The sequence below is a fragment of the Oncorhynchus tshawytscha genome, linkage group LG34 (assembly GCF_018296145.1).
Source record: "Oncorhynchus tshawytscha isolate Ot180627B linkage group LG34, Otsh_v2.0, whole genome shotgun sequence".
Lineage (NCBI taxonomy): Eukaryota > Metazoa > Chordata > Actinopteri > Salmoniformes > Salmonidae > Oncorhynchus > Oncorhynchus tshawytscha.
Window position 1 is genome coordinate 538889 of NC_056462.1, and position 23677 is coordinate 562565.

General features: G+C 41.1%; 1 protein-coding gene across 1 annotated transcript; it reads left to right on the plus strand.

Moving 5' to 3' along the window:
* Positions 1-10651: 10651 nt before the first annotated feature.
* On the plus strand, positions 10652-23433 carry LOC112231663 (pre-mRNA-splicing factor ATP-dependent RNA helicase DHX15). Its single transcript, XM_024398362.2, has 14 exons — positions 10652-10842; positions 11983-12331; positions 13030-13223; positions 13825-13984; positions 15006-15224; positions 15403-15570; positions 15849-15935; positions 18666-18815; positions 19114-19222; positions 19471-19662; positions 21347-21469; positions 22256-22446; positions 22572-22741; positions 22936-23433. The coding sequence occupies exons 1-14, from the start codon at positions 10781-10783 to the stop codon at positions 23051-23053; spliced, it is 2292 nt and encodes a 763-aa protein (XP_024254130.1). The 5' UTR covers positions 10652-10780; the 3' UTR covers positions 23054-23433.
* Positions 23434-23677: the final 244 nt, after the last annotated feature.

Genomic DNA, 23677 nt, shown 5'->3' on the forward strand with positions numbered 1-23677 from the left:
CTCACACCAGGGTGGAAGCCGGTTCCTAAACGAACGCATTAATAAAATCCTCTCCTTGTGTAACCAGAGGGCGTAGGTGGTGGGTGGAGCGGGGGTGAGAAGGGACACATTCTTTCCAGGGCATTTCGCTCGGGGGCCTGTGCTTTACGTCACGGTGGGCGTAGGTTTCAAAGTGCATGGACTGTCCAGATGCTCGTCCACGTTCAACCGAGAACCTTCCGCCTGGGACCTTCATAAATTAAAGTCTGGTGGGTTTATACTTTATAGTTTACACTTGAACGTTCGTATTAGTACATCATTTTGCTTTATTTGAACTAGCAATAGCTAGCTGGACCAGTTTTCCCAAAAATTAACGATGTGTAAAGGTTTGCTTTCTAGCCAACCAACAACGTCAATGCTGCTATCAAGCCAATCTACTTTAGCTGAATGAAATATATGAAATTGATCATGACTAGATTTAATCTAATTTCACTGCAATTGTTTAGTCAACGTGCAATAATACCTGTATACTGTCAATCACTGAGATTAATTATTTGCCTTGCTGGCTTCATTCAAAACTCTTAATCTGATGGATTTTGGATGTCTTTGATTTTATTGATTTGTTGTAGGGCCTATACATGAGGCCAACTTTACCATCATTTATCTTAGAGGCATTGGGCATACTCACACATCCAGTCTCATTACTTTGCGTGAATGAAACAGTATCTCTCAACTTTTAACAATGCAAAATATTAATACAAAATCATTTGTTTTAGCTTCTTTCTATTCTGTGGCTGCGTTATTAGCAAACAACGTGAATTCAGAGATTACATTTGTTTAGGCTACTTCATCTTTGTGGCTCCCCGATTAAACAGTAACATCCATTACTGTAGTTAGGCTTGGTATGTCCACCATATGCATGTCCACCAGATCAGTGGATGCTGGTGGGAGGAGCTATAGGAGGACTGGCTCATTGTAATGGCTGGAATGGAATTAATGGAATGGAGTCAAACATGTGGTTTCCATAAGTTTGATGTGTTTGATACCATTCCATTAATTGCATTCCAGCCATTACAATGAGCCTGTCTTCCTATAGCTCCTCCCACCAGCCTCCTCTGCACCTGTTGCATCAAACTCTGCTTTCTGGCGGAGGTCATTCGTTGTCAATGGAGCAGTCAGCAATGCAATTGTGGGGATGCCGCACTAGGCTGCGGTGCATTCTGTGTACCACATGCATTCAATATTTTAAACTCTTGCTTTGCTTTAACATGTGGTGGTACAAATGGAAGTACACACACAGACTCCAACTAGCTAGTGTTTAGCTAGTTGAAAAGCGAGCTACACATCAGGCAAAACAAAACGCATATGCATCTGGTGGACATCGGACGTACCCCTGCACATCGACTCGGTACTGGCACCCCTTGTATATAGCCAAGTTAATGGTACTCATTAGTAGCCTCGGTTTTTCGGATGACTGCCTTGCCTGGTTCACCAATTACTTTGCAGACAGAGTTCAGTGTGTCAAATCGGAGGGCATGCTGTCCGGTCCTCTGGCAGTCTCTATGGGGGTGCCACAGGGTTCAATCCTCGGACCGACTCTTTTCTCTGTATATATCAATGATGTTGCTCTTGCTGCGGGCGATTCCCTGATCCACCTCTACGCAGACGACACCATTCTATATACTTCCGGCCCGTCCTTGGACACTGTGCTATCTAACCTCCAAACGAGCTTCAATGCCATACAACACTCCTTCCGTGGCCTCCAACTGCTCTTAAACGCTAGTAAAACCGAATGCATGCTTTTCAACTGTTCGCTGCCTGCACCCGCACGCCTGACCAGCATCACTACCCTGGATGGTTCCGACCTTGAATATGTGGACATCTATAAGTACCTAGGTGTCTGGCTAGACTGTAAACTCTCCTTCCAGACTCATATCAAACATCTCCAATCGAAAATCAAATCAAGAGTTGGCTTTCTATTCCGCAACAAAGCCTCCTTCACTCACGCCGCCAAACTTACCCTAGTAAAACTGACTATCCTACCGATCCTCGACTTCGGCGATGTCATCTACAAAATTGCTTCCAACACTCTACTCAGCAAACTGGATGCAGTTTATCACAGTGCCATCCGTTTTGTCACTAAAGAACCTTATACCACCCACCACTGTGACTTGTATGCTCTAGTCGGCTGGCCCTCGCTACATATTCGTCGCCAGACCCACTGGCTCCAGGTCATCTACAAGTCCATGCTAGGTAAAGCTCCGCCTTATCTCAGTTCACTGGTCACGATGGCAACACCCATCCGTAGCACGCGCTCCAGCAGGTGTATCTCACTGATCATCCCTAAAGCCAACACCTCATTTGGCCGCCTTTCGTTCCAGTTCTCTGCTGCCTGTGACTGGAACGAATTGCAAAAATCGCTGAAGTTGGAGACTTTTATCTCCCTCACCAACTTCAAACATCTGCTATCTGAGCAGCTAACCGATCGCTGCAACTGTACATAGTCTATCGGTAAATAGCCCACCCATTTTTACCTACCTCATCCCCATACTGTTTTTATTTATTTACTTTTCTGCTCTTTTGCACACCAATATCTCTACCTGTACATGACCATCTGATCATTTATCACTCCAGTGTTAATCTGCAAAATTGTAATTATTCGCCTACCTCCTCATGCCTTTTGCACACAATGTATATAGACTCCCCTTTTTTTTCTACTGTGTTATTGACTTGTTAATTGTTTACTCCATGTGTAACTCTGTGTTGTCTGTTCACACTGCTATGCTTTATCTTGGCCAGGTCGCAGTTGCAAATGAGAACTTGTTCTCAACTAGCCTACCTGGTTAAATAAAGGTGAAATAAATCAAAATAAATAAAAAAATTATGTATCTATTATTACTTTTATTATTAAGTGTTTTACTTTTCTATTATTTTTCTATTTCCTTTTGCTGCATTGTTGGGAAGGACCCGTAAGGAAGCATTTCACTGTTAGTATACACCTGTTGTTTACGAAGCATGTGAAGAATAACATTTTATTTTCATTCCAACTCGGAAACTTTCTAGAGCTCTGACTTTCGACCTGAAGATCACTGACGTCATGATTTGACGTAGTTTTTTCAGAGTTCCGAGTTGTCTTGAAAGCACAATGGGTGTTTCTCAAAATCCATACTACTTTGAGGCATTATATGTGTCTATACCTTAATTGTAAAATGTAATATTAAACTAACAACTGATAAGTCAATGATTATTGTTGTGATTATTGGAAGACTCGAACTGCTCATGGTCCGAGCACGCAAATTGCACCAAGGAGGCTGGAGTATGAGCCCAAATCAAAGTATGCGAAACGGAACGCGGAGAGCATTTCTCGAATGCTTACTCCGTTTGAACATATTTTGAAGAATGTATCGATGTTTCAATGGAAAGTATGCGAAGAAATATGACGCAACCACAAAAAAATGGACGCAAAAATGTATTGAAATCAATGGCAAACATTTTTTGAGCTGACATTCTTTCTCTCATTATTTGAGAGAAAATACACTCTGACTTCAGAATTAAATGTTAACTATTCACATCTCATACAGTATGGTTACCTGACTGCAATACGTTATCTTGATATGTTAATAAAGACATGCTGTGTTAATTTTGGCATGTTTACCTGGCTATGTACCGTAGATAGCAAGCCCATAATAAGTCAATAGGGGTAACTGGCGAGCTACTACTACTGTTTGCTAGCCAGCCAGATAGCCATGAAAATTTGTTAGCAAGCTATCAATGAAGAATTGACATCTATATTGCATAATATTTGTTTTAGGTCATTTTTTCCTGCTAAACTATCTGGTTAGCTACATTATCATGATTCACATATAGCTTGCTGTTAGTTATGAAGTAAAACGGTTGCTTTGTGTATATATTCTTCTCTATTGCCATTGTTGTCCTGGCTGGAAGACGGTTCAGTAAATGGGTATTGTAAGTTAACTGACTAGCCAGGAAAAATTGGTGGCTACCCATGAAAAATTTAAGTTAAGATAAATTCTTATTTACAATGACGGCCAAGGAACAGCGGGTTAACTGTCTTGTTCAGGGGCAGAATGACAGATTTTTAACTTGTCAGTTCAGGGATTCTATCTAACAACCTTTCAGTTACTGGCCCAACGCTCTAACCACTAAGCTACCTGCCGCCCCGCATAACATTAGTTGTAGGTCATGTTTGGCCGTTTAACTAGCTGACTAGCTAGATTATTACGATTCACATATCTAGCTGATAATTATGTATCAAAACATTTGCTTTGTGTATATCTTGTTTCGTCTATTGTTGCCATTGCCATAGCTGGACAAGTTCTATAATTGTTTTATTATTAACAACAAATCAATACAAAAAGTACATGGGGAACACAAGTATATATCAAATCAAAGCAGATGTTATTGTGAGTGGAGTGAAATGATTTTGTTTCTAGCTCCAACAGTGCAGTAATATATAACAAGTAATATCTAACAATTTCTCAAAAATACACACAAATCGGAAAAAAATCTTAAACAGTTATTATTTTATATATATACACTACCGGTCAAAAGTTTTAGAACACCTATTCATTCAAGGGTTTTTCTTTATTTGTACTATTTTCTACATTGAAGACATCAACACTATGAAATAACACATATGAAATCAAGTAGTATCAAAAACAAAAACAAATCAAAATATATTTTAAAAATCACTTTGCCTTGATGATAGCTTTGCACACACTCTTGGCATTCTCTCAACCAGCTTCATGAGGTAGTCCCCTGGAATGCATTTCAATTAACAGGTGTGCCTTGTTAAAAGATAATTTGTGGAATTTCTTTCCTTCTTAATGCGTTTGATCCAATCAGTTGTGTTGTGACATGGTAGGGGTGGTATACAGAAGATAGCCCTATTTGGTAAAAGACCAAATCCATATTATAGCAAGAACAGCTCAAATAAGAAAAAATAAAAGACGTCCATTACTTTAAGACACGAAGGTCTGCCAATCCGGAAAATTTCAAGAACTTTTAAAGTTTCTTCAAGTGCAGCCACAAAAACCATCAAGCGCTATGATGAAACTGCCTCTCATGAGGACCACCACAGGAAAGGAATACCCAGAGTTACCTCTGCAGCAGAAGATAAGTTCATTAGTGTTAACTGCACCTCAGATTGCAGCCCAAATAAATGCTTCACAGAGTTCAAGTAACAGACACAACTCAACATCAACTATTCAGAGGAGACTGCGTGAATCAAGCCTTTATGGTCGAATTGCTGCAAAGAAACCACTGATAAAGGACACAAATAATAAGGAGAGACTTTCTTGGGCCAAGAAACAATGGACATTAAACTGGTGGAAATCTGTTCTTTAATCTGATGAGTCAAAATTTGAGATTTTTGCTTCCAACCGCCATGTCTTTGTGAGACGCAGAGTAAGTGAACGGATGACCACCGCATGTGTGGTTCCAACCGTGAAGCATGGAGCTGCATTCTGCAGTGATTCACCATCCCATTTGGTTTGCGGTTATCATTTGTTTCATTATCATTTGTTTTTCAACAGGACAATGACCCAACACACCTCCAGACTGTGTAAGGGCTATTTGACCAAGAACAAGAATGATGGAGTGCTGCATCAGATGACCTGACCTCCACAATAAATCGACTTCAACCGAATTGAGATGGTTTGGGATGAGTTGGACCGCAGAGTGAAGGAAAAGCAGCCAACAAGTGCTCAGCATATGTGGGAACTCCTTCAAGACTGTTGGAAAAGCATTTCTCATTAAGCTAGTTGAGAGAATGCCAAGAGTGTGCAAATCTGTCATCAAGGTAAAGGGTGAATACTTTGAAGAATCTAAAAAAGATTTTGATTTGTTTAACACTTTTTTGTTTACTACGTTATTTTATAGTTTTGTTGTCTTCACTATTATTCTAAATATTGAAAATAGTAAAAAATAAATTAAAACCCTTGAATGAATAGGTGTGTCCAAACTTTTAACTGGTACTGTATTTCTAACAATATCAGACTAGTATTAGACATACTTGACTACTCAGACCTAATAACCAAGGATAGTTTCATATCATTTATAGATTTTTCTAAAGCTTTTGACACAGTGGAGCATCCGTTCCTCATCCATTCCCTTGAGAAATTTGGCGTTGATGATGTTTTCTGTAAGGCTATTGACTCTCTATACGAATGGTAACAGCTCTATTAAACTGACACATGGCACTTCACCTAGATTTGAGTTAAAGAGAGGAATTAGGCAAGGTTGTCCTATCTCACCGTATCTGTTTTTATAAATCATCCAACTTCTTACATTCTTTAAATAATAGTCCTGTACAAGGTATTTCCATAGCTGGTAAAGAAGTTATTATAAGCCAGCTGGCTGACTATTTTCTGAAAGACGCTAATCATCATCATGTTGTGGGGGTGCTTACAGCAAGAGGGACTGGTGCACTTCACAAAATAGATGGCATCATGAGGAGGACAATTATGTGGATATATTGAAGCAACATCTCAAGACATCAGTCAGGAAGTTAAAGCTTCGTTGCAAATTAGTCTTCCAAATGGACAATGACCCCAAGCATACTTCCAAAGTTGTGGCAAAATGGCTTAAGGACAACAACATTAAGGTATTGAAGTGGCCATCACAAAGCCCTGACCTCAATCCTATAGGAATGTGTGGGCAGAACTGAAAAATCGTGTGCGAGCAAGGAGACATAGAAACCTGACTCAGTTACACCAGCTGTGTCAGGAGGAATGGGAGGAGGAAAATTCACCCAACTTATTGTGGGAAGCTTGTGGAAGGCTACCTGAAACGTTTGACCCAAGTTCAACAATATAAAGGCAATGCTACCAAATACTAATTGGGTGCATGTAAACTTCTGAGCCACTGCGAATGCGATGAAAGAAATAAAATCTGAAATAAATCATTCTCTCTACTATTATTCTTGACATTTCACATTCTTAAAATAAAGTGGTGATCCTAACTGATCTAAGACAGAAATTTTTACAAGGATTAAATGTCAGGAATTGTGAAAAACTGAGTTAAAATGTATTTGGCTAAGGTGTATGTAAACTTCCGACTTCAACTGTACCTACTTATTAACAAAATTAAGGAAGTTTCTTTAAAAAGTATTAATACATATTATCCTGCCAACCACTATATGAAGTGATAAAAATAAAAAAATACCACCCAGAAACATGTTTTTTGGCATTGTATTCATGTTAGGAATCTGTGGCAGGATATCAATAGATTTATAACTGATTTATAACACATTTATAAATATTTTACACTATTATGGAGAGATGTACTGCTTGGATTCTTTACTTATGATAGAAATAAGTTTAAACAATTTTATGTAATTAATTTCATTATTCTTTTGGCCAAATGTCATATTCACAAATGTAAATTTACAAACAAAACATCACATTTTCTTACCTTGCAAAAAGAAATTGAACTATATGTTAAGACAGCTGGAAGAAGGTTCAGTGAATGGGGAGGTGAAGTGTGAGGTAATACAGTAGGGGGGGTGCGAGTGCTTCTCAAATGCATTGTTTTATGCATTCTCCACACTCTCGTCCTCACAAGAAAGTACTCAAGAGAACGTGGTCGGAGAACACACTCGGAGCATGAGAGTGCGGAGCACGGTATAATGCACATTGATGAATACCCAATGTGTCCCCATTGCTTATAGAGCTTGCCAGTTTGTTCTAAAATCCGGAAATGAAACTTCTGGTTCGTTCAGCCAGAGATTTGTGTATAATGAGGAGATGCCCTAACAATGGGAGTCAATGGGCTCGTTTTAGTGGTATAGCAACCGACCGTTGTCCCAAAGGCGGGAAAGGCAGGTAACAAGTTTAGGTCCAAAATAAATCAAGAGAAACGGATTGTGCTTATTTTGAACAGATTTTGGGGAGATGTTATCTCTCGCTTCGCCTCTTCTTCTCATCTTCACCCCTTCCAGTAAAGCAGTGGTTCCCAAACTTTTTATAGTCCCGTACCCCTTCAAACATTCAATCTCCAGCTGCGTACCCCCTCTAGCACCACGGTCAGCGCACTCTCAAATGTTTTTTTTTTTGCCATCATTGTAAGCCTGCCACACACACACATTATACGATACATTTATTAAACATAAGAATGAGTGTACGTTTTTTGTCACAACCCAGCTCGTGGGAAGTGACAAAGAGCTCTTATAGGATCAGGGTACAAATAATAATGTAATAATAATCAATAATTTTGCTCCTTATTTAACCATCTTACATATAAAACCTTATTTGTTCATCGAAAATTGTGAATAACTCATCACAGGTTAATGAGAGGGGTGTGCTTGAAAGGATGCACATAACTCTGCAATGTTGGGTTGTATTGGAGAGAGTCTCAGTCTTAAATCATTTTTCCACACACAGTCTCTGCCTGTATTTATTTTTCATGCTAGTGAAGGCCGAGAATCCACTCTCACATAGGTACATGGTTGCAAAGGGTCTTAACAGCTCAGTTTGCCAAGGCAAGATAATCTGAGTGCAGCCCAATCCAGAAATCTGGCAGTGGCTTCTGATTCAATTCAATTTTCACAGAACCGCTTGATGCAATTTCTATGAGGCTTTCTTGTTCAGATATCGGTAAGCAGACTGGAGGCAGGGCATGAATGGGATAATGAATCCAGTTGTTTGTGTCATCCGTTTTGGGAAAGTACCTGCATAATTGCTCACCCAACTCACTCAGGTGCTTCACTATATCACATTTGACATTTTCCGTAAGCTTCAATTCATTTGCACATAAAAAAATCATACAATGATGGAAAGACCTGTGTGTTGTTCTTGTTAATGCAGACAGAGAAGAGCTCTAACTTCTTAATCATAGCCTGAATTTTGTCCCGCACATTGAATATAGTTGCGGAGAGTCCCTGTAATCCTAGTTTCAGATCATCCTGGAAAGAAAAAACATCACCCAGATAGACCAGTCGTGTGGGAAATTCGTCATCATACAAGTGCCCATATCATTGCATAGTGCAGAAAATACACGAAAGTTCAGGGGCTTTGCTTTAACAAAGTTAAAGTGTATTTGTATTTTTCTAATAGGCCTTAATGTGATCTACAATTTCTTGTCACAAAGAATATTCAATATCCTGAAAATAAGTAGCCTAGTCCTAGAGACAGAACGTAAGATCCCGATAATGTAGCCTATTTTCCCAGTGAACACTACCAAATCACTGTTGCCAACTCCTCGGTAAGGAAAGTAGCCATTGGCTGTCCTAAAAGTCGCTATAAGTAGCTGGATGACACCGTCACCTAATTTGCATAATTGACAATGTGCATGTAATTGTGATGGACACTGTAGGAGAAAGGAATAACGTGGGAGAGACAAAAAGTGAGTAAAAAACACCCTAAATATGTTTAGAACTACAAATGAACTTTCTTCTGTCAATTCTTGTGTTTTTTTTATGACTGGCAAAAGTGACCCAAAAGAGACACTGGCGGAGTTACTTCGTTTTTTATTTTATTTTTTTATTTTATTTTTCTTAATTTGGTTTGGTGTTTAACCTTATGATCCACTCATGAGCCTACAACAAGTCACAATAAAACATTAACATTTTAAACCATAATATGTTTTACATTTTTTTGTATACAATCTACATCAACAATCTAAAAATGGAACAAAAAGAGACATTAGAAAAAACTCAATGGCAATGTGAGAAAATTATGGTAACTAGTCTGGCCCTAATTCAGGATCATTTTAATTTTTATGTAAACCAGGGTGGCATTAGCCAGCGGCGGCTTCCAGCATTGCGTGATTCATTTGCAGTGTGGAAGAGGAGGGATGAATATCTCCTGCTCTGACTGCATCTGGGAGGGACTGCTGCGCGAGGACTGGGCCACCTGTGAGTGCTTTGGGACCCACGGCAGCACCCGCTGCTCGTTGAGAAGAGTAAGAACGATACGTGCTTTCACGTCCGAGTCTCCAAAAGTCTCCAATAACACCAGAAAAAGTCGCTAGATTTGTCGCTAGTCGCTTTTTTGTAAATGTGTCGCTAGAGAGGCCTTAATGCTCGCTAAATATAGCGACTAGTCGCTAAATTGGCAACACTGTAAATAGAAAGACACCAAATATACTGATAACTTCCGCTATTCAACTGTGCTGAAACATATGAGTCTGACCGTGTAACAACTGTTATGGCGCAATGATACAGAGGATGGCAGCAGTGAGCGACACACTGAGCGACATACTGTTTTACCGAAGATGTTTTATAACTAAACCAAGATAGACCATCGCCCCTCGTTTCCAATGGGGAAAAAATTACCAATAGTGGGCTAGCACGAGCTAGCGAGATCCTATTGGCGTGTTCTAATGTAATCTGCATATTTCCGTTCGGGAACGCCTATTCTGTGAAGTGTGCAAGAACTCAATTCGCCTTTGCGCACCTTCTAAACAACGCGATTTTTAAAAACGTTTGCAAAGGGCAAAGTCTACAATAATTAGTCCACTATGTTCATAACATATTCTAGTTTTGTGAACAGAAAACTGTATTGAGATCACATGTTTCGTCGATAAGAAAATTTGCAGAATGTCTGCCAAAATCCATCTCCTCCCACTGCCCAAAGCGGATGCTTCACATTTATTATCCAGTGAAACATCTGTCTCATTGTCCTAGTCTGTGGTTTTACCCTCTGCCCGACCACAACCAGCGAACTAAAACAAACTGCTTCCGGGTTACCCGAATTTGCTTCCTCGCGCGGAACACTAGCTTGCCGGTTGTAAGGAAACTAGCTAAATATACGCTGTTATTTTAAATCTGTGTTTATTCATCATGTCTAAAAGACACCGTTTAGATTTAGGCGACGACTACTCCAATAAAAAGAGATCTGATGGGTAAGCTTCTCGTTTCATGCAGCTACTGTCTTTCGGGTAGCAAGTTGTTGCTAGCGAACGGCTAGATTGTTTTGTTTAGCTAGGTACCAATCGGCAAATATTGCGTCTTACTAGTTATCATTTATAAACTGGATACTTTGTAGAGATGATACACGATTAGCTACATATCCGCGAGTTTCCTGTGTAATTCAGCCTGTGACGCTCGTGTAGTCATGTTGACAAGGCACGTGTTGATGTTCTGCGGCCTAGCGCTAACGTTACACAAGAGTAAACTGGCTAGCCATAATGTTAACTCAATTCCACGATGTCTTTACATCAAAGGAGTTGGGTGGACTGGAGCTCCGACGTCACATACAATGGAGTTTTTATTTAAAAAACTACGGCACTCAAAAAATAGCCCGCAATTATGCGACACATTGTCGTTTTCTGTGACATCGGAGCTCCAGTCCGCCCACGCCTTCGCTCAATTCTGTTTATGTACAGGAGCTGGGTGGCAGGTAACCGAAAGGTTGCCAGTTCTAATCCCTGAGCTGACAAGGTGAACAATCTGCCGTTCTGCCTTTGAGCAAGGCAGTTAATCACCCACACAGGTGCCCAATGTGGCAGCCCCATGCACTTCTCTGATTCAGAGGGGTTGAGTTTTGGTTGGGCCTTGTGGGCAATTGACGATAAATGTAATCCTTTAATCATGGAGTTGGGGTTTTTGGCAATTAATTGGCCAAGATATTTCTCAAGTTCAGGAACTAGCCTCTCAGCTGAAAGATAGCCAAATAACAAACACTTGCATATTGTAATATTGCATCCAATTTGCATTAGCATTAGCACATAATCTGATTTAATCTACATACAATAGTATTTTGGGGACCAGTTTGCATATTTGGATTCCATGAATGGGTCATATGTATAAAAAAAAAAATCCTGCTGTAGAATGGTCAATTAATAATATAAATACACTGATTATTAAGTAATAATTCTTATTGACATAACCCCATATAAGAATGTATAACTGAATTTGTTTTTGTCATTGCGTTTTTATTAACACACTGCACATTTTGTAAATGTCCCACTACATTAAAGTGCACTCTATTTCAAGTAATATACTATCGTGGGTTGACTTATGTATATTATTCTATTTTTCAGGAAAGACAGAGATCGCGACAGGGACCGTGACGAGCGCTCTAAAGACAGGGAGAGGGACAGGGACCGCGACAGAGATCGGGACAGGGACCGAGATAGGGACGTGAAGCCCTCTGTCGTGCCCCCCAACACCATGATGGCCGTTGGAGGCATGCTTCCTCTCAAGCAGACAGCCATGCAGCAGCAGATCAACCCGTTCACAAACCTGCCCCACACACCACGCTACTATGAGATCTTGAAGAAGAGGCTGCAGCTGCCTGTGTGGGAGTACAAGGAGCGCTTCAACGACATCCTGGCACGCCACCAGAGCTTTGTGCTTGTCGGAGAGACGGGCTCTGGGAAAACCACACAGGTGCAGTTCTGTTCAATAGTCCTTAAACAGGGATTGACATTAAGGTCTAAACGGCTCTTCCCATTGGGCAAGTCAGGAGTACCTTTTTTTTTTGTTGGCCCGAAAGATTATGATCACTTATTTTCACCTACCCACGGGAGGAACCAGAAAGACCAAACTACTAGATTTCTTTGCATTTTGGTTATCTGTAAATAAATCAATAAAAACTCTCCCCTGCCCAATGGGGCAACTTGCCTGACTGCTCAGGTCACTTGCCCCGGGAAATAGGGAAACCCTTAATGTTAATCTCTGGCTTAAATGATTCTGTTTCTCTACTTTGCAGAGGTGCTTCGTTTGCATTTTTGCATTGGTGAATCTTCACTCTTGTAACAGAAGAAGCAGTTTGGATTGACTTTTAGTTTGATCTCCCGTTCCCTCTGTGTTTGTGTTTCTGATGGAATCAGATGGGTGATATTGCTTACTGTACACTTTTCACCCCCCTCCCCACACATGCCATTGAAGGCCAAGTGGTTACATCACTGTGTTGTTTACACCTACTCTGTTCCCTCAGATTTGCAAACACAGAAGAGGTAGTGTTTAAGGGCCATTTGTAATTTGGCATTCCAGTCAATTCTCTCCCTCACCTCCAAGCCAATGCACTTTGAAATATGTTTGTTTCAGTTAGACACATCCATAACATGCACTCCCTTTTCCCTCAGATCCCCCAATGGTGTGTGGACATGGTGAAGGGCTTGGGTGGCCCCAAGAAGGCAGTGGCCTGTACCCAACCCAGAAGGGTGGCAGCCATGAGCGTGGCCCAAAGGGTGGCCGACGAGATGGATGTCATGCTGGGCCAGGAGGTGGGCTACTCCATTCGATTTGAGGACTGCAGCTCCGCCAAGACTATACTGAAGTAAGCAACTTCTTGTCTGGATAGTAGAGGCTACATCAGGGTTATTCAATTCCAGGCCTAAACACTTCTGGTTTTCATTCTTGCATACTACCAGGATCGTTAATTATTAGGGCGCGCACGTAGCAAAGCGCTGCAAAATGTTATGCAACGAAATTAGAAAATGAGCATTTGTTATTGGATAAGTTCAGATGGTACCTCAATTTCACTCAGTTTTTAAGTGTTTTCTTCTGTTTTGTGCCTACTAAACACAACATAGGTAAAACCAAAAAAACAAAGCATTTTGGCCCTTCAGAACTGTAATTTGAATACCCCCAGAATACAGAATTTGGGGTCATAGCCAGTTAATTCAATTTGACACACACAGCTTCAGTCAAAATATGTTGGACATGCTTTAATAATGAATAAGAATTAAGTTATTTTAGGCAACTGTGGTCAACAAGTATTTGGTATAGTGTTGCAGCTGCACACTAAAAGAGAGCAAATGTTGTTTATATTTATTCATTTTGAAGAGGCGTAAAATCAATGAACACATTTTGGTGTTCAAGCCATCACTCGGTCAGCATCTGCTATGTTTTAAACCGTGTGTCCTTTCCCCTTTAAGGTATATGACAGACGGTATGTTGCTTCGGGAAGCCATGAACGACCCCTTGCTGGAGCGGTATGGCGTGATCATCCTGGATGAGGCCCACGAGAGAACGCTGGCCACGGACATCCTAATGGGAGTATTGAAGGAGGTGGTCCGACAGAGGTCAGACCTCAAGGTACAGCTTCCGAGTCCAGTGGGGAATCTCAAGTCTTTCCTCGATTCCTCATGTCCTTGATTTGGATATTCTCCTTTGTGTTTTGAGAAAGAGGCGAGGAATCAAGGAAAGACAAATGAGGGTTGTTATCTCTCTTTTTTTTCTCTTTTTTTTTTTTCTTTTAGTCCATTCTGGAGATAAATTTGATTCATTAGTTTAATGTAAATTAGCTTGTTTTTGGGTGAAGTTAAAATGGCATTGACCATAACTGAATGAGTCGCATGAAGAAAGAAAATCGCATATGAATTGCAAATTTTGTTTTACCATTGAAAGGAATTTAAAGTCCCAAAACAACTCCTGGCCTAGCCCATTCCCCATGCCTCTACAAAAGGCCAAAAGAGCCACTGAACACCCCAATTGGCACGTGGTTTTCTGTTGCTTATTAGAAAAATTTGATTTCTGTCTTGGTGCGTTTCCTGACAGGTTCTGCATTTGGTTAGTTTGTCGCCCATGAGACACTAGACACGGAAGCCTATTTCACTTCCGCAAACTTCCCAGAATGACTCTAAGATACTGTAACTCAAGAAATATGTTAATTAAGACATTTTTGCAGAGGATGTTTGAGCGGCGCAATTTTATGTGTAAGTTGTTTGTGCAGTATTTGGGCAAATGGACATGGTCAAATCAAAACTCAACCTTAATTTATCCGTTGCGACGCACTGATTATCCAAACTGTTTTAGACGACACAAGAATAACTGTTTCTGACTCATATCGATGCCACATAGGCCGTTTTCAAAGGGATTTATTTGCTTTTTAAAGGCAGTCGCTCTTTAGGGGTTATGTTTTTGGATTGCTTTTGACCTTAGTCCCAATGTAATTTAGCCTAGTTATTTGCTCACCCATTCTAGATCCCTATTCAAACGTAGATGTTTCCCTCTTTGGCTCCCATAGTCAGGCTTTCACTATTGTACACGAAAAGTGGCATTGCAACAATCCTTAACAACCACAAAGCATTAGCAGGAATATGTTCTTTGCCCACAGGTGATTGTGATGAGTGCCACATTAGACGCCGGGAAGTTCCAAGTGTACTTTGACAGCTGTCCGCTGCTGACCATTCCCGGACGCACACACCCCGTGGAGATCTTCTACACCCCTGAGCCGGAGCGGGACTACCTGGAAGCCGCCATCCGCACGGTCGTTCAGATCCACATGTGTGAGGAAGAGGAGGGGGACTGTCTGCTGTTCCTCACCGGACAAGAGGTATACTTCCACCCCTTCTCAAATGCAGTCAAGATGGTTCAATTCAGTGTTGAAGAGTGATACTGACAACACCAAGGTTGTCGCCTGAATATAAGTTGAATTGTTGGGGAGGTTTAACTTTCAGGATATCTGTCTACTGCTCAATGTGAATATTGCCTGACTCTGAACTGTCTTTCAGGAAATTGACGAGGCCTGTAAACGGATCAAACGGGAGATCGACGACTTGGGACCTGAAGTCGGGGACATCAAAGTCATTCCACTATATTCCACACTGCCTCCCCAGCAGCAACAAAGAATCTTTGAGGCCGCACCACCCAGGAAGCCCAGCGGTGCGATAGGAAGAAAGGTAGACCAGCAGAACACTGCAAAAACAGGGTTGTGTTCAGTAGGAAGAAAACATTTTGGAACTGAGAAATGGGAAGGTACTTCCTGAACTTGTACAATCAGATTTTAATTTTCCATTTCAAAATGTTTTGCTATGGGGTGCCCTACTGTATATACAACCCAGATTTCATACATTGGTGCTTGTTTATCACCAAATATTTCCAATGTCTTATGATGTAAGTATGTATAGAAAGTCCTTGAATTGTCTGCTAGTGCTAACCCCCAATGCCTGTTCCCTAGGTTGTGGTTTCGACAAACATTGCTGAGACATCCCTTACCATCGACGGAGTGGTGTTTGTGATCGATCCCGGTTTTGCCAAGCAAAAGGTAGGCTGCTACTCCTCTCCCTCTATAATGTTTTACCTTACCTTGTCTCGTCATTTCAAACGCAGAGCGAATACCTGGCACGAGTACTACGAACTTGTACTTTTTTCAATAACAGGGACACTTGAACGGTCTGTGGTCCACAATCTGAGCACAATGCAGATAGAAAAGTAATAGTAGTTCATTAACCAGGTTTCCATCCAACCAGTTCAAGCGGATTAATTACCTGACGCATAAAACAACTCATGACAGGCCTCATAGAAACAGAATGTTATCAGTAAAGTTTCGCAATTTCGACAAATCAAAATACGAAAGACGAGATAGGATCTTTTTGTTGTTGTCTGTGAAGTAGATTGTGCGACAATTGTGGTAGAAATGCTTTTATGTGCAAATATTGATATAAAAACCATCATACTTTTGGCCATGAAGTGTATATGGACACCCCTTTAAATTAATGGATTCATCTATTTCAGCCACACCCGTGTATAAAATCGAGCACACAGTCATGCAAATCCCATAGACAAACATTGGCAGTAGAATGGCCCGTAACTGAAGAGCTCACTGTCTTTCAACATGGCACCGTAATAAGATGCCACCTTTCCAACAAGTCAGTCCTGCTAGAGCTGCCCCGGTCAACTGTAAGTGCTGTTATTTATTATGAAGTGGAAAAGTCTAGGAACAATGGCTCAGCCTCTAAGTTTTAGGCCACACACACACTGGCGAGGGCTGTAGTGTGTAAAAATGGTCTGTTCTTGGTTGCAACACTTACTACCGAGTTCCAAACTGCCGCTGGAAGCAATGTCAACATAAGAACTGTTTGTCGTGAGCTTCATTAAATGGGTTTCCATGGCCGAGCAGCCGCACACAAGCCTAAAATAACCATGCGCAATGCCAAGCGTTGGCTGGAGTGGTGTAAAGCTCGCCGCCATTGGACTCTGTAGCAGTGGAAACGAGTTCTCTATAGTGATGAATCATGAAATTGCGGTCCAACGGACAAATCTTGGTTTGGCCGATGCCAGGAGAACGCTACCTGCCCGACTGCATAGTGCCGACTGTAGAGTTTGGTGGAGGAGGAATAATGGTCTGGGGCTATTTTTAATGGTTCGGGCTAGGCCCCTTATTTCCAGTGAAGGGAAATATTAACGCTACAGCATGCAATGACATTCTAGACGATTCTGTTCTTCCATCTTTGTGGAAACAGTTTGGTGAAGGCCCTTTCCTGTTTCCACATAACAATGCCCCGTGTACAAAGCGAGGTACATACAGAAATGGTTTGTCGATCGAGGGAGGGAGAACTTGACTGGCCTGCACAGAGCCCCGAACTCAACCCCATCGGACACCTTTGGGATGAATTGGAACGCCGACTGCGAGCCAGGCCTAATCGCCCAACATCAGTGCCTGACCTCACTAATGCTCTTGTGGCTGAATGGAAGCAAGTCCCCGCAGCAATGTTCCAACATCTAGTGGAAAGCCTTCCCAGAAGAGTGGAAGCTGTTATAGCAGCAAAGGGGGGGACCAACTCCATATCAATGCCCATGATTTTGGAATGAGATTGTGCCAATGTAGTTTCTAAGTGAACTTAGTCATGTGATATGTTTTGTTGTACTACCACCACGACTTGAAAAAGCATGCAGAGTTTATAGGCAGATGGAATAAGTTACGATGAACTTTATAGCTTATGTCTTTACTTGGTGGTTAAGTGCACTGTGATGAGCTTCATGCACATTTCCACTAAATATTGAGGGTAGGCGATCATTTGAATGATGCTGGTGACATGATGACTGGTTTGCTTGGCTGCCAATTATCAATAAAAAATGATCTGGCTTTTATCATATAACCTACCCTGTCCACTTTATCAGCAAACTGTCTGTAGAGCATGTGCCAAAAACATATTGGGCAAGTTTGCTATATTGTTGCAACAGTGTTTGGGTGAAAATCATCGATGGAGTTGAAAATGCAATGGAAACCCATTTAACTTAGATTATTTAATTCGGTACATGGGGAATTTAACCGCAAAATTATTTTTAAAGTTCACTACGTCTTTACACACAGCCATTTATCCTCAACAAGTCAGTTTGGCAGAAACGCCCCTCTGGTGGGAAAATGTGCTTATCTGTCGCCAAATGTATGAAACCTAGCGACAGTACGTTTTTTGAGAACATACATTTGTTCCCTTATTACCTGTTTTTTTTTTTTTTTCCTGCGATTTGAACCAGAAACCCTCCCGTTACTCATTCACCTCGCTGCCGTTGTAGACTAACACTTGTGTAATGGGTGCCCCTTCGCCCCATATCCAAATCCCTCCAACTGTACCTACAGATGAACAAGTGATTATCTTCAATCATTTGTGTATTCATTGATTTTCACCTGTACATCTGTGGTACAGTTTAAGTAATGAATGTATGATTTAAGATTATCTCTAGAAGTGCTGTCCATGACATTCACTGTGGACTTAACTGTTAAGTTCATGTTTTAAGTATCCCTGTATTTCTGTTATTATGGCGCTATCACTCTGTTAGTACGCCTGCGCAGTAGTCTCACTGGAGATGGACCTGACTTGAGTGTGATGGAAACTACCGGTATGTACTGTAGTCATACGGTGAAGTAAACATTGTTAAACTGGAACCTGGTCGTGGTGTCATTTTGAGTTAACATTAACATCAGCATCCAGCATTTTTTAAATTATAAAATAAAGACTTGAGTGAGAATGTTGTCTACACCTGTAACCCACAGGTGTACAATCCTCGTATCAGGGTGGAGTCTCTCCTGGTAACGGCGATCAGCAAAGCCTCGGCGCAGCAGAGGGCGGGCCGTGCCGGCAGGACACGGCCAGGGAAGACTTTCCGCCTCTACACTGAGAAAGCCTACAAGACCGAGATGCAGGTGAGCTGTCCTGGATTGTAGAAATTTTGGGGCAAAGTATACGGTCGAATTAAATATTGAATACATTGTTATCTTATGGATAATGTTGAGGACAATTAATTTAAGGAAATGTTTATAGTCTAACTTATCTCATGTGGTGCTGGGCATTTTACAGAAGCCTGTTTCGGCCAGTACGTTCAGCTCTTGTTAAACACGTGATTTGGCAGAATTAGCCAACCTTGTTACACAACGGATGATATAATACAGTAGAATGGCTTCATGTTCTACTGATCTGACTATTTTCCTTTCCACACTACAGGACAACACGTATCCTGAGATTCTCCGGTCCAACTTGGGTTCTGTCGTGTTGCAGTTGAAGAAGCTGGGTATCGATGACCTGGTGCACTTTGACTTCATGGACCCACCAGGTGAGGAGCCAAGGTTTTGCTGCAATACTTGCCTGTTGGAAGTGCTACTTTAGTTTGAAACTGTTTCATTTGAAACTGACTGGCAGCCCTTTTTCTTGATATACCTCTTGACCAACCATTTTATCATAAAATATAATTTGTTGATTGATCCTTTGACAGACAGAAAAGTAAAAATGACAAAGAGATCAAACATGTTCTATGCTGTACTGATCACTTGCTCTTCTTGCTTCCTCCCCTGCGCTCTCAAGCCCCGGAGACCCTGATGCGGGCGCTGGAGCTGCTCAACTACCTGGCGGCACTCAACGACGACGGCGACCTGACAGAGCTGGGCTCCATGATGGCAGAGTTCCCGTTGGACCCACAGCTGGCCAAGATGGTGATCGCCAGCTGCGAGTTCAACTGCTCCAACGAGATCCTCTCCATCACCGCCATGCTGTCAGGTAATGGCCCAGGGCTGGGATGGCTGGCATCCAAAGTCGCCCAGTGCCCACCCTTGGCACCCTCTCAACCCTGTGGGTTCCAATTTAATGCAAGATGGAGATCTCTAAATTGATCGTCTCCTCAGTGCTTTGTTAATGCTATTTGTTAATTCCTGGAAGAGTTCATTAATATTTTGGAAAAGTAAGGAGGTGGCCCACAGTTAAGGGGGTTTGCAGATCTAGTTAGCAAAGATGCTAGAAAGTATTAGATTTATATGGAGGGATCAAGTTAACAATATTTGGTAAGTATTCCTCAAATCAAAATGTGAGAACAAAAAGCCAATTGTGGGAAACTTCCGCTGTAGAGGGCTCCATGGAAAAATACACTTTTTGGTCTACACAAAGTATTTCGATTGCTTACTGGTTAGATACTTGATTGATAATGACAATTAGTAATTTAAGGTGATGGTTGATGGAAAAGTAAACTGAAAGCCAATTGTATTCTGTATCAAATTGAAAAGTTGACCATGTTTCTTCCAGCTGCTTGAAATATGGGAGTGTTTATCCTCAGTGCTATTGGGCAGGGCAGGCATCTCAATATAGTGCTCTCAGAAAGGTCTAAAACATTGCCTCTGCATTTGTTTAGTGGTTTGTCTATGGCTGCTTTAATGGTGTCTCTTGATGTATTATTGGCCCAAATGCAGTACAAGATACCATGGCAAGCAATGTTTTTTTTATCGTCAAGATGTTGTAATGGTCTTACTCATCAAATGTATTTCTCATCAAGACCTGATCTTTATTTTTGTTTTAAGTGAGGTTTACACATTTTAAAGGATTCTTTGTTATCTGCATGTGGGTGGTTGATTTAGGTTATATTTAAGCTTTCTTGGCCAGTTTTGGTTTTACTACCGGGGGGGTGGGGGGAACCATTTGCGTTCAATATGGCAAGATAGAGTTCTGATTTTATCATATAGAATGTTCAATGTTTGGACTATTCGCAATATTTCAAATTGGCATTCCCCTTGTGTTTTACTCGTACACATTTGTGATTTGGTTGTGGTCAATTCAATATCAACTCAGGAGATTCATAGAAATTCCAGTTCAGTACAAAGGCCATACATTTTTTGTTTCCTGAAATTCATGTTGAAGTTGGTCTGCGACTGTAAAATGACTACATTGAATGTCAAATATTAATTTAAACATGTATGAGTAAAGCAAAATTAGGCTTACCAGCGGAACATGAAAGTAATGATCGGTGGTGTTCCAAAAACTCCCAATTTGGACATATTGATGTTCTTCTTTCATACAAAGCCGTATGTCAGTAGTGACATCGTATAAGGACATCTATTTCCCTTTTATAACGTCAAGGCCATTGACTTGAATGTGAAATGGACTTGGATTCTCTTGAATGTTATACATATATACACTGTTCTCAAGTTCAATGCTCTCTTTTAACGCTCTGCAGGTGTGTGAAACCTCTTTGTTTTGCAGATGTGGTTAGGTGTTGACTCCCTTGACAAGCTAGTAGCCAGTCATCATGCAGTCGGAAGAGCCCCCCCTCATAAACACACCACTTGGTCCTGCCCTGCCCACCTATGCTCTCTGTCAAGTTTTCTAGCTACAATAGGCCTTGTTCCTCTGTTCTGTGAATGCTTGACTCATCCCTATGGGCGTCTGTGTTGGGGCCCATACCAACCTTGTCTAGTCCCGCAGTGTTTCGTCCGCCCTACCGAGGCTAAGAAGGCGGCGGACGAGTCCAAGATGCGGTTCGCCCACATCGACGGAGACCACCTGACACTCCTCAACGTCTACCACGCCTTCAAACAAAGTAAACATGGCCACCACAAACATCTTATTTTGATAGGGTAAAATGAATTAAAGGGACAGATTAGACTCAAATCAACGTTAAATCAGATGTTTCAGACCTCAAAAGTGAGTCCACATCCTATGCCATCAGTTGTGTAGACCAACCTTTAATTAATGACAGACTAAAGATAAGCATCACAAATCTGGAATTAACATGGGATATTTGGATCTATAAATTGATAGACTGATACATGGGCCGTGTCCGAAATCTGTCTTGCCTACTTCTTACTAAAACAACATACTGTGTACTTAGTTGTACTACATACTATTTAGAATGTACTGTTTAGTAAAAAACAAATGCAGTAAGCAACAAATGTCCTGAGTATTTGCGTTGATTCCCGCAATTTGTTCATTTGGGTACAGTGTGTCCCCTTATCTCATCAGCTGATAATCAGCTGTTGTCAAACACACGTGAGTGAGTCTGGAAAAATGATTCTCTTCCTCAAAAGTGTTTAGCAAATTCTACTAGAAGAGAAGCCGAAATGAGTATAACAAACATCCTGCATTTAAAGCATACTTGAATTTTTTTAAATTTACTATAAAACTTTATTTTCGCATACCTAATATGCTTACTATGTAGAATGCAAGTATGGTTAATCGGACTTGGCCATGGACTTATCTCAACAGAAGATTAACCTTTGAAGACTGCTTTTTAAGTGTAATGTCCCTTTAAGTAAGTAACTTTGAAATATGATGCTTAATTTGACTTGCCGTTGCCTGTAGGTTGATCTTTGTTGTCGTTTCTCAGACCACGAGTCTACACAGTGGTGCTACGACAACTTTGTGAACTACCGTTCGCTGATGTCGGCCGACAACGTGCGCTCGCAGCTGTCCCGGATCATGGACCGCTTCAACCTGCCCCGGCGCAGCACCGAATTCACCAGCAGAGACTACTACATCAACATCCGCCGAGCGCTAGTCACAGGCTTTTTCATGCAGGTCAGTCGGTGCACAGCAGGGCAAGTTCCATTTCAATTAACTTCGAATTGAAATGGAATTAAGTGAACAAATACGATTTATCTCGCATTGTGTGCATTTTCTTAAATGTTTTCTTGTTTGCTTAGGTGGCTCATTTGGAGCGCACTGGCCATTATCTCACAGTCAAGGACAACCAGGTGGTCCAGCTACACCCCTCTACCGTCCTGGACCACAAGCCAGAGTGGGTGCTCTACAATGAGTTTGTCCTCACAACCAAGAACTACATTCGCACCTGCTCTGATATCAAACCGGAATGGTACGTTTGTGGTCATGAAGTATAACTCAGAAATGTCCACACAAATAAAACGATTAGCGAATACACTGTAAATAACAAGGGTTTTGATAAGCGTCAACATCTCTTATGACTTATTCGTCGTTTACAGGTAATGCTTTTATTGGATATTTTGATTATATTCTACGACTTTGCTTTAATTGATCTCGTCTCCCCAGGCTGGTGAAGGTTGCTCCTCAGTACTACGAAATGGGCAACTTCCCACAGTGTGAAGCCAAGAGGCAGTTGGAGCGAATCGTTGCCAAACTCCAGACCAAGGAGTATTCCCAGTACTGATTAACAGCGACTGGAGAGAGGAAGACATCCTTGAAAGAGCTTGGCACAATTCATACTTTAAAAGTTGTATCCTATCTTCAATCTTAATGTTTCTCTCGATTCAAGATATGATTTTTATAACTTTTTTGTTTGTGGTTTTTCTGTCCATTCAATAGCAACGTGTATAACTGTAAGCATTTATGAAATTGATCTCAATGGTGAATATTAGGCTATTCTGATTAGAGATTTTCGAAAAGGAATTCAATTAACATGTTAAGCATGAGCATTCATGTGGATATTGTTATGTTCCTCTAGGAAATTGTGAACCCTGAGAAAGTGTACTTGCCTAGGTTGTCCTTGTTTCTTCAATAAAGGAGCTTCGACTTGAATAAAACCATGAATAATAGCTCATGGTCTTTGATTGTCTACTGGTACGGGAATTACTACTAAAAAACATGTTATGGGTCTAATCCTAGAAGTACATATAGAATCCCTATTTAGTGACCTCTGTGGGTCAAGTAGGCCCATGAAGATTTGTCATAACTTTGATCATGTGTTTATACCACATTAAAAGGTAATACAACTACTTTTGTTTTCATCTGATTGTGAGAAAAATCACTTCAAAACGCTCTCCTGTTGAGTACC